Below are 12,327 nucleotides of genomic sequence, written 5' to 3' on the forward strand. Positions count from 1 at the left end.
CTAGCAGATTCCATGTTAACATCCTCTACACCCAAACTGTTGTCTACTAAACTATTATCAGAGGCATAATCTCCATGAAAAACACTATCCTTACTAATAGTAGAATATGTAGAGTCTAACTTAGTTTTGTCAGTCATATCATTCGAATCTACACTATCAGAAATATGAGTACTTTCCAAAGTATCACTAAGATCCTCAACTAAATCATCTAAATTTTCATTATCCTGAGATACATTTGACCTTTGCTGTGACAACCCAACACCCAAAAAAGATTTCTCCAAAAAATCTGGTGTTACCTGTCCATCCTTCCGCCTTCCAACCACCTCTGGACTAGCGCCACAACTATTCTCCTCTTCAGAAACGCCTGAACAAGTTAAATTTCTTAAAGTATTGGGAAAGTCATAGTTTACTTTCAAGGTATTATCCACAGAGAAAAACTCATCTGTAATCACTAAGTCAATCTTTTCATCTGGAGTCAAGTCTAAAGTACTCTCAATAACATATATTTTATCTCTTGGCACAATTCTTACCCCTTTGTCTTTCAATCTACACTTTTCTAGGGGTTGAACCTCGAATAAACTATCAGAAATTACTTTTGTCACTAGACACGGACCCACCCATAGCGAGCAGAGTTTACGAGCTACACCAATCGTTGTGACGTCATAAAAAATATAACAATAGGAATTTATAGCTATCGGCCGACCTATCCTTTCTGTATTTTCTACCTGTAAATACTTCTCAGTTCTTTCTTGTCCAGTTCTCCAATTTTTGTCAAGGCACTCCAATAACTCTGAAAAATTCATATGTTTAATTTTCGAGCGGGTTAACGGATCAAATGAGTCAAGTGGAAGCTTAGGGTTTCTTAGAAACATCTTAAAATACGGGGAACATCCTAACCTCCGATTGAAAGAAGTGTTCATACAAAATTGTGTAGCTTTAAGTTTATAAGCCCAATCTCCATCTTGAAAACGTAAATCAGTCTTAAGAAACGAATACACCGATTGGTTGTATCTTTCACTGTAATTCGAATTTGCTGATCTTGGAGGGATAAAAATTTGTTCAATTCCCAACCTTAAACAAACTTCCCTAAAAACTTTTGATTTGAAACTTTGTGCATTGTCAGTCCTGATTCTCTCGCATAGTCCCCAAACAGAAAATAAATTAAACTTCAAACATTCAATAATTGTTTCAGCTTTAACATCCTCAATAGCAAACAACCACACATATCTAGTACAACTGTCAACTACTATTAAAATGTGCTTACAAATGACTCCATTATATTCACACTCATTCAAAGGACCTAAAGCATCTATGGCCAACTCTGCCATAGCTTCCCCAGCCAAAGGAGAAAATTCAATATTATGATTATGTTTAGGTTTTTTACGTCTATTCAAACAAATGACACAATTTGCAACTGCCGCCGCTACATATTTAGACACATAGGGAAAAATGAAGTGACGATTAATCCTGCTCAAAGTTTCCAAATAACCCCTATGCCCCGCTGTAACATCTGCATGAGCTAACAAGAAAACTTTATTGTACATTCCAATAGGTACCACTACCCGTTCAATAAATTGAAATTCTTTCTGGAGCCGCATAGGTGAAGTCAAGATAATTAAACCATCTTTATAACTCAAATGTTCAAAAAATCTTAATATTTGTTTACCACGATAAGGCATTTGAGACAATTCTCTGGACGTAGGTTTGACATTATTTACAATAAATTTCCTCACCTCAACTAAAACAGGATCCTTCTCCAGGCTACGACTAAATTCTCTCGCCTTCAATCTGGATGATATTTGACTGGCCGTCTCTGCTCCAATTCCTGCAATAAGACATAATTTAGGATCTTCCAATTGATATACAGTATCCAATATTAACTCTCCTTGTTCGTCTGTCGATAATTTAGATATCCTATCTTTACTATCCTTTAATGCAGTACGTGACAATATATCAACATTAGTATGCATCTTGCCCTGCCTATGTACAACCTCATAACTGAAGGTGGATAAAAAGTTTATCCACCTTATGGTGAGACCAACAAAATATCCGTTCTGCCTCCAAGTAGATAGATGTTTCAATGCAGCTGAATCAGTTCTCACGATAAACTTCTTGTGTCTCAAGTAACATTCAAATCTTTCAACAGCATTTACTAATGCACATAATTCTCCTTTATGTGCTGCATAATTGGCTTCATGAGTTGAACAAACACGTGACCAACACGATATCATCTTCTCTTGTCCATTTTGTTTTTGACTTAACACCGCAGACATAGCTGTAGATGACCAATCTGTATCCAACACAAATGGTTCAGCCTCCATCCTCCAATCCGGGAACGATTTACTTATTTCTTCACAGAACAATTCTCTAGTCTTTGTAAAGGCTTCCATACTTTTTTCATCCCATTCTATTTTACTACTGTTTCTGAATTTGTTCAATGGTGCCGTAATATCAGAAAAATTCTTGAAATATGAACCATAATAATTTATGAAACCAGTAAATCTTTGAATATCTTTACCTGTTTCAGGTACTGGCCAATTCTTAATCTTTTCAATATATGCTTGGTCCATAAATATGCCTTCTGCATTTATAATATGGCCCAGAAATTTCACTTCCTCTGCAAACAATGTACATTTTCCAAGATTAATCTTGAGGCCTGCTTCACAGAATGTTCGTAGTAGAGTATTCAAATGCTCCAGATGTTCCTCCACATTCATACTATATACAAGAACATCGTCCAAATAAACTAGGCAAAATGCCCTTAATTCAGGACTCAAATCCATTACTCTATCCATCAACTTTACAAATGCACTTGGAGCATTGGTCAATCCGAACGGAAGCCTCTTGAAGCAATATTGCCGTCCATTAGAACAAAATGCTGTATATTTCCTGACAGATTCCTTCAAATGCATTGAATTATACGCTGAAGTTAGGTCAATAGACGTAAAAATCTTCTTTCCTCCAAGTTTGTCAAATAGCTCACCAATATTAGGCAAAGGGTAACAGATCTTCTCAGTTATCTCATTTAACGAGCGGTAGTCCAGGACAAAACGGACTTTCACCTCGTTAGTATTTCCAACCTTCTTCTTAACAGCAAAAATTCCAGAATTAAACGGAGAATTACATTCTTCTATCACATCTGTTTCCAACCATAAATCAATCTGTTCTTTTAGTTTCTCTGCATGATGAGGATTGAGTCTAATCATCCTATTCTTGAAAGGTTGAGCTCCAGGAACCAACTGAATATCATACTCCTCCAAAGTACAAGATCCAATATCCGTAGGATCAATCGATAACGCCTTGAAATTCTTTAAAAACAAACCAACTATTCTTCCTTTCAAAGAAACATTATCTTTTAAAAACGGAACTTTATCCAACTTCAATTTATCTTTAATAAAACGAATCTTCTTTAATGTTGTTGACACATCTTCTTTAACTCTGTTCTCTTGCAGCATTGCTATCTTCTCCGCCAAAAACAAATTTCCAACCAAAGTACCAGCAGGAACAGATTTCTTAACAGTTTCAAAATTCGTGATTTTAGTCATAATTTTACCGTTCTTTCCCACCTCAGTAATTCCTTCGTTTATCAACAAGTTGTTTCGGCTACAGTAACCTTGTCTAGGAGCTATATAACACAACTGTCCTTCATGCATATTTCTCTTAGTTGAAACTTCTACCACCACTGTACTCAATGCAGGAATTTCTATTCGATTTTTCAATGAGCAAATCCATTTTTGGTCTTGTAACTCAGCTACATTAATCTCAGGTTTCTTAGTTCTTGCTTTCTCCATTTTCTCCAAAACTGTATGAACCAAATTCTTCACTACAATTTTCCGTTTAGCTACTAAATTCACACTGATTCCATGCATCTCAATCCTGTTGCCGTCTTTGGCAAATATCGTCTTCACGTTATTTTTGTTCAGCCAATAACTGCCTAGGTTCATAGGTACAGTCATGCCGGAAATAACAAAGCAATCTTCTTGAAAACTGTGACCTCCAATCTGAAATTCAACATTCCGAACAACACCATCAATCTTGATGCTGGAACCCTGCACGCCTGTTGCTTTCGAATCCGTTTCTTCAATCACACAATCAAGCTTTCTAGCCAACACTTGAGATATCAGGCAGCCTCTTGCATTGCCGCTATCAATTAAGGTCAGGATTTCCATGCCACCAATCTTTGTTGGAACATAGACTTCAGCCGCTCCAGCCGCCATCTCAGAATCTTCATGAAACTTATAAAACAGCTATCTAACTAACACCAACAGTTATGAGGTTGTAACTATCCAATTGTCTATCAAATAACTATCTATCTGTCTACAACAAATAACAAAATAACTGAATAAAACAATTCACTCACCGACAATATTTCATCCACCAACAGAAACGTCCAAAATATCTCTTAATCCACAATCAACAAGACTTCTCTCCGGCCAACAGAAACTCCCCAAACTATTTGTTAATCCACAATCAGCAAAGCTTCTCTCCGACCAATCTAAAATATTACAAACTTTTAGATGCCAATTGATGGATAAATCACTGTACATAAGAATTAATATCGATATTAATATATATATAACAAATTTTACAAGACTATTTTTCGAACAGCAATATATATATATATATAATCAAATGTTAACAACATGAAACAAAATCTTAACAACTCACCATCAAATAAATAATGATGACAGTATCTCCCAATCACCACAAACACTCTTCTCAGCCAATCTAAAATAAAATACAATTATTTTAGATGCCATAAATAAATGTTTTCACTGAACAAATAAACTTGTAACACAATAAAAGAAGTTGTATTAAGAAATATGACATGATCAAATATTATCAATCACCAAACAAATTAATCTTTCCAAATACCATAAGTTCAATAATCAATTCTTTTGAAATTCAATAAAATATTACCTAACAAAACTATTATTGTCAGGTTAAAACTGAGATGTATAAAAGGTTTAAAAGTCGAAATTCAACTAACTATATATCTCAATACCTGAGAGCACCTTCTTGCGCAGCTTTGCTTCTCTGCGCAGCTCAACTTTCTGCGCATGGCGCGCTCCACGCCCGATAATCATTGCAGCTACCTCTATACACCACCCCATTTTGCGCATACCAGCTCTGAGAGATAGTGCAAATTTCTTTGCAAATATGGTCACTCCCCCTTTTTCTCAAACAAAAGAGACAGCTCCCCCATATCTGCGCATACCAACTCTGAGAGGTAGTGCAATCTTCGTTGCAAATATGTTCACTCCCCCTTTCTCCTCCAACAAAAGAGACAGCTCCACCATATTTGTGCATACCAGCTCCGAGAGACAGCCCCTCCCTTCCTTCATAGAAAGAGACTTCTCCACGATTATATCTAATGCATTATAACAATTTTGCTTCATGAAATTCTAAACTTCATTAAAAATTTTGCTGAATCAACATTACTAAATCGCAATATAATTGTTTTAAAATCGAATACTTTAAATCACAATAACTGACTCATCTTTTAAAACAATTTTCCACATTTCATCAAAATTTAATACTTTTCAAATATCTAATTTCACATTTTTATCAAATTAATTCAATTTAAAATTCAATTTAATATTTTTCAATAGCAATTTTACAAAATTGTATTCCTAATTCGTTTTTCATTTTCACTTTTTTATTATTCTTATCTCTGTTAGACTCCACAACAGTCTGAAACAAAAATGAATTTTCCTAATTTCAACAAAACATAATCAAAAACTAAATTAATTATTTTGATTTCCATTATAACATAATCTCATAATTTCATATAGGCTTATAAACAATATGTTATCTTTTCATAATTCAAAATAAACCATCAAAATAAATTATCACAAAATTAGAGTTGCTTCGTTCACTCTTTATCATTAATTTTGTTTTGTTGTTGTTTTATTTACAATGCGCATAAATCAAAACAATGCCGCGTAATAAGTAGAAAATGGAATAAGGTTTTATGATTATAATACATTCACAACATTAAAACCATAAAATGTCATCTATAATAGCATTATTCCATGCCTCGACTTCCGCTACAAGATCGTCTTCATAATCGCTTGCCCCTAAACCATCGACATGCGCCACTTCCTTCGTATCCTCCCCTTCTTTCACCTCTCCTTCAATTTCACCAACCAATTTCTTTTTATCCATACTATTTTCATTCTTTTTAAAACTCTTTTGCCCCGTCTTATAAGGAACAAAAGGCTTGTTTCCCCACCGCAAAAAGTATTTTCCTTTAGGATTAGGCAACTTTTTATCTCTAATATCAAAACAATCCCTCATCATGTGACCCTTTCTGTTGCAATAATAACAAATAAAACCACCTTGAATTGCGCCAATTAAAGGAATAAGCTCAGCTGGTCCACCAAATTCATCAGCTAAATCAATTTCACATTGATTTATTTCATATGACAAATTATCTTCATCACTAACCTGATCAATAGTTACAGGATTTGACTTGGAACCAACGCCTCCAACCATCGTTTTAGCCAAAGCCATCTGGTTTGTTGTACATCCTCTAGCCATTGACCCTGAAATTTGATTAAATTGTAGCCCTTTAACAATCAATTGTGCTTTAACTATTAACTCTGTCCTAAACTTCGTTATCATTCGCACTTGTCCGTCACGCTCCAAATCCAACGCAAATTGACGCATCTGATTAGCCAAAAGTGGAGATAAAACCACATTACACACTTGAGAATAGAAATCCATGAACATATCATCAGTTGGTTTCGGATACGCACGTTTCCAGAAAGATAGTATCTTATCAAAAAATGCATCAATCTTATCATTCTCATGTTGCTTAACACTCAAATACGCATCTTTACACACATTTTTCATGTCGGGTGGTAAAAATGTCTCTCGCATTTTACACAAGTACCCCTTTAATGTTAATTGCCTATTCTCCATGTCAGCAGGTTTTAGTGTATAACCACAAGCGGTTCTTACACCCACACATTTATCAAACAAAATTTCCTTACACACTTGATGATTAGTCATATGATAACGTCTAGTAGTCATCCAAAATCTCTCCAAATAATCATCAAAGAAAATCACATCATCGTCAACCGCAAATTCAGGCGCATTTTTTCTGAACTGATCATCAAGTTTAGCACACGTTTCATTGTACCTATGCACATTCTCCTCCCCTTGTGAAACATACAGAGATCTATCTGGTACATAAACAAGAGATTTACACCAACTAACCTGCGAATCACTCAGTCCAGCTTCAAAAAAATTGAGCGTATTAAAATCCTCCGCATCAACCTCAGAAAGGGCTGGCCACCACATGAGAACTCCATTGTAGATATTATCCACAGCATCAACCCTAGACAATTCCCAAAGTTTAATGATCTTATCTTCATTTCCCTGCATACCACCAAAAATAGGCCGAGAACCACCAGCAAACAGGTTAGGCTTCTCTTCTGATCCTCCAAATCCTCCAGATCCACCAGCCGTCCTCTGCCACGGCATAGAGTTATTTAAACCATTCTGCTGGTTATACGACCCATTCTGCTGGGTATTCTGCTGGTTATTCGACCCATTCTGCTGTGTATTCTGCTGGTTATTCGACCCATTCTGCTGGGTATTCGAACCATTCTGCTGATCATTCAAACTATTCCGCTGGGCAATCTTTTCAAGAATTCGCTGCTGGCCAGTCATAAACTCATCCACAACGGTCACATTCTCAGTCTTGATATCATTATCATTATCAACACTAGGCTCAACCACCTTATTAAGACGATCTTCTAAATCATCCATCCGAGTAGCCAGTCCAGTAACCGCAGCAACATTAGTATCCACATTATCCGTCAACTCTTGAATTTTCGTCTCCAGTGGCGCTATACGCCCACCCAGCTCCGCCGCCACATTATCAATTTTAGTCCCAATAGCATGAATCTCATTCTTAACCGTACCCCAAAAAGTAATCATGTACTCATCCTTCTCCACCTGAGACATCTTCCTCCATTCAGAAATGTCCATCCTGGTCACTACAAATATCCTGAACAAAAACCAAAAGCAAAGAAAGAATACAATTAAAAGAAAATCTGAGCTATAGATTCGTACTACACTACTGCGCCAAAATGACGTATAGCAATAGCAAGAACAAACAGCTAAATATTCTTATAAAGTGTATTAATTCAAGACAAGATTAACATACAATAATAATATTAATATTAAGACAACTGTTCACTTTTATGTTCGTGTCGTGTTGCAGAGCAATGTCTTGCTCCGAAACGGTTGACACAAGAACTAAAAGCTAAACTATAAAATACATGCATTGCTCTTAAATCAGGAAGAAAGGGACTATACATCACCTATATTGAAGGGGAATTTTGTGTTTAATCATTGGGGATGGGCATAAATTTATTAACAATTGTCTTATCGCTTTAGAACCCTGATATTTTTCCAATGCCTTGTTTTTATTTAGACGTAATCATCATGGTTTTCTACTGTTTTATCTTAAGACCATATTTTGCTGAAGAAGGAGGGCGAAAGTCAAACTTTAAATTTGGAAATGCATTTCAAAAGTCGTTCCCAGATTTTTAAAAATCTGTTAAATCACAATAGTATTTTAGTAACAGGTTATAATACTACTAGCGGATAAGCCTCTAGAGGCGTCTAGGAGCACTTCAACATAATTTTTTATGTGGGGGAGATTACGATTTGGTTGAGGGTGATGATACCACCCCCAAAATAGTTAAAAACCTTCCCAGGGCCTTTGAGCAGCTACTTTGTAAAGGATAAGCATATAGGTTCAGCGGTTAGTGAGATCTTTGAGTACATACAGACAGACACACATAGACATCCTGTTATTTCATTATAAGTGTAATAATTATAAGTATTAAAATAGAATCACTTTGAACCCCAAAATTAAAGTTTAAATCTTGCAATTTAAAAGTTTCAATACATGTATAAATAAATAAATCTTAAAACGCACAGGTTTTTAAAAATGTATTAAGAACCTAAAAATGGCCTAAATCTTTTTAAAAGCGAAGCTTTTCTATAATTAGGGTCGGTTAAAAGCGAAGCTTTTCTATAATTAGGGTCGGTCCGTCCGTCCGTCCGTCCGTACGTCCGTCCGTCCGTCCGAGATAGATAGCTTTTATTCGTTAATTTAGGCATGTTAGAATTGTCCTATCGATTTCAAACTTTGCATGATGATTCCTGTAATAGTTGGGTACGATTTAGAAAGCGTAGCAACTCTATAACCATTACCAGAATGTCCGTACGTCCATTTTAAACATGTTGATTTTTCTACTTTTTTAACAACAAATTTTCAAGTGTTTTAATTATCCGATTGATCTGATTTTTGGTATATTGATTCCTGGGACAACAAAGAACAATATTATAAGCGAAGCAACTCTATAATCAAGTCCAAAAATGTAAGTATGTCCATAAACATTATCCTGTTTTTAAGCAGTTTTTCAACAAATTTACCTACAATTTTGATTCGACATTTATACATTTATGTTCCGATTTTTCAGTTCAGATACTATATAAGTGTTAATGTCCGTTTGTCCTACCGTTTCAGTGCTTCGCTTTTATGGATGTTGTCATCCTTGTTTAATGTCTTTCTATCTTGTGCATTATGTTTAAGATATCTTAAGTATTAATAAAATAGAGAATACCCATATTTTTACTGTTTATACTGTTGTATCAGGGATCTTAAGGGATAAGACGCTAAAAGATAACTTGATATACATCCCTAATAATTCATTTATCCCTTCTGTAGATTAAAATTATTGTTTTAAAAGTATGAACTAACCTATGTTTTTTTTTTAATTTTCTAAAGTTTTTTAGCCAACATGTTTATGAAACTTTGGGTACCAGTATAATTTACAGTCCAATGTCTCCAATTTCGCTTAAGAATAGTTAGTGATCGAATCCTATTATGGTTTTCGCCAAAAAAAATATGTCCATTCCAGTTTTATTGGCCTGAGCCTTATATTTCATTTTCGTGGAAATTTTTCTTTTATACGATGTTATTCAGCATGATGCAAAACCGGTTGAAATCTACTTGAAATGCATCGAAAATTAAATCCTACATGAAATTCTAAATTTGTAATTTTTAAATTGCAAGCTACAAATTCATAAAATACGAGGCAAAGGTTAAAAACCAAAAATAAGTGTTCAAACATTCTGTAATAAAAAGTAAGTATTCAGTAAATCTGAAAAATAATGATTATCTAAAAACAAATCATTTTCAAAATTCAAATTTTTAGTATCAACTAGCGGCTACGCCCCTTGTGAGTGAGAAAACCTTGATTTTCACTTGAAAAAGTGAGGGAAAAATTTAAGAATTTTTTTCTAAGGGCTATCTTCTTTCGAATGAGAATTCAATGACAAAAACTTTCATGGGGCTTAAAAGAAACTCCACTGTTTAGGAAAGCTAAATCATTTCGGCAATATTTTTCTATAAGGATTAAGTAGTTTCTTATTTAATGATTCTTGTTTACGGAGGATTATTTATAATGTAATTTTGCTTAAATGCGGGGACGTTCATTTTTTTGTGCATCTATTAAAAGCATTAAACCGATGAATTTCTAAATTTTACAAATTCTCCTTTTTTGGTACAAAGTTTGATAATTACTTTTTCATATTCGTTGGCTTCACAACTTTGGGGACTTTAATTGAATTCTGATAGGTTGGTTTATTAAATTGAGCGACCAAACGTTTCAACCAATAGTTTTAATCTACAGAATGTGTAATTTTGTGTATCAACATAGGACATTGACATCACTTTAACTGGCGTGCACATACATTTCCCTGAGGGGTGTTTATCTTTATATTTTAGGAGGGTGTTGACACCAACTCCATACAAAATTCCTTTTAAATGTTTTTTTTAGATCTTATTATCCTTTTATATATAGTATTAGTACTACCAAATTGATTGTGTTTTCCCTATAGGAGAAGCTTTACATAGGTGTAAGGATGGTTTTATACTATTTATTTTTAGATCAATGCCTTGAGATGGTTTACGGTATTTATATAAAAAAAAAGAAAATTATGGGAATTAACGTTTGAATATTATCTTTAACATTCTTTTTTTTAAAGATTTTATCTGTAGCAATTAATTATTTTGTGCATCGCTTTGTTCTCAACCTCAGGGGTAAGGGATACAGTACCTAAAACATTTACAACATCATAGCCTCTAATTTTCTTATTTTCTAGTTTTCTCCTTTTCTCTTTTTCTCTCTTACTCTTCTATCTTTCTATATCTCTCTCTCTCTTTCTATTTATTTCTATTCTCCTCCTCCTCCTCCTCTCTCTCTCTCTCTCTCTCTCTCTCTCTCTCTCTCTCTCTCTCTCTCTTTTATATTTTCTCTTTCTCTCTCATAAATTATCACTTTTTTCTCTAAAAGTTTTGTGCTCTTTATCTCACCCCTTATAAATAAACTTTTACTTTAATGGTCCGAAGGACGTACGGACATATCCTAATTATAGAGTAGCTTTAAATTAATTTTTTAAAAATATTGGGGACACAGGTTCATATTTAACTGAATGTACACGGGGTGGGGACCTTGTCCGACTTTCAATTGGGTGTTGAATATCAGCCTATAGCGTTAGAAATAATAACATAGAGAGTCGCTACAAAAGAGCAGAAAACGGTTTGCTAGCAGAGACGAGAAAGGTCCCCACCACTGGAACCAGGTAGTTGTCTGGGTTATACATCTATACTTATACATTTATTAGCTGTGTTACTAATTAAAGTTTGTTTTAGGGATGGCATTTTAGTCGGAGACAAGTTTACATCTGTTAAAAAGATCCAGGTATGATTTTAATTTAATTTCTCGTATTCATTCGAATCCGGTGGATAGGAACCGGTTCTCATCCATACGAAAAAACTATGTCTAGCATCGTATTATATCCAGCTTTCTACGAATATAGAAATGTACAATCATAAGATTAAAACCAGTTTTTTTAGCCGGTGCCTCCGGCACCTCGGGGCTAAAAAAACTAGTTTTAATCTCATATTTGTACTTTCTATATCCGCGGAAAGCCGTTTATAATACGATGCGAGAAATAACTATTCTAGTATGGCTTCGAAACCGATTAATATCCACTGGGTTAGAACCGGTTCTCAGTTACACTATTTAAGGATAATGGATTTTAATTATAACAATTAGTTATAACGTAATTTTCACTTTTACAGAGTGGTGGTTGGCTCAAAAATCTATTTATCTATATCTATCTTACCTTCTATCTATCTATCTATCTTTATCATTGTAGGATGTACGGGAAAATATAGTTCAAACTGAAGCATCTAAAAACTTGGGGGACATTCGTTCAAAGGTAGATATTTTA

The 12,327-nt window shown here is 34.5% G+C and overlaps 1 protein-coding gene across 4 annotated transcripts in view; it reads left to right on the plus strand.

Moving 5' to 3' along the window:
* Positions 1-12,327, plus strand: part of LOC145305542 (uncharacterized) — a 56,474-nt gene that overhangs the window by 25,197 nt on the left and 18,950 nt on the right. For all 4 annotated transcript variants that reach the window (XM_080147184.1, XM_080147186.1, XM_080147185.1 and 1 more), the window contains exons 6-7: positions 11,744-11,792; positions 12,253-12,315. In XM_080147184.1, the coding sequence (XP_080003310.1) occupies positions 11,744-11,792; positions 12,253-12,315 (112 nt within the window). The remainder of the gene's footprint in view (positions 1-11,743; positions 11,793-12,252; positions 12,316-12,327) is intronic.

The sequence above is a fragment of the Acartia tonsa genome, chromosome 14 (assembly GCF_053477335.1).
Source record: "Acartia tonsa isolate MP-2025a chromosome 14, ASM5347733v1, whole genome shotgun sequence".
Lineage (NCBI taxonomy): Eukaryota > Metazoa > Arthropoda > Copepoda > Calanoida > Acartiidae > Acartia > Acartia tonsa.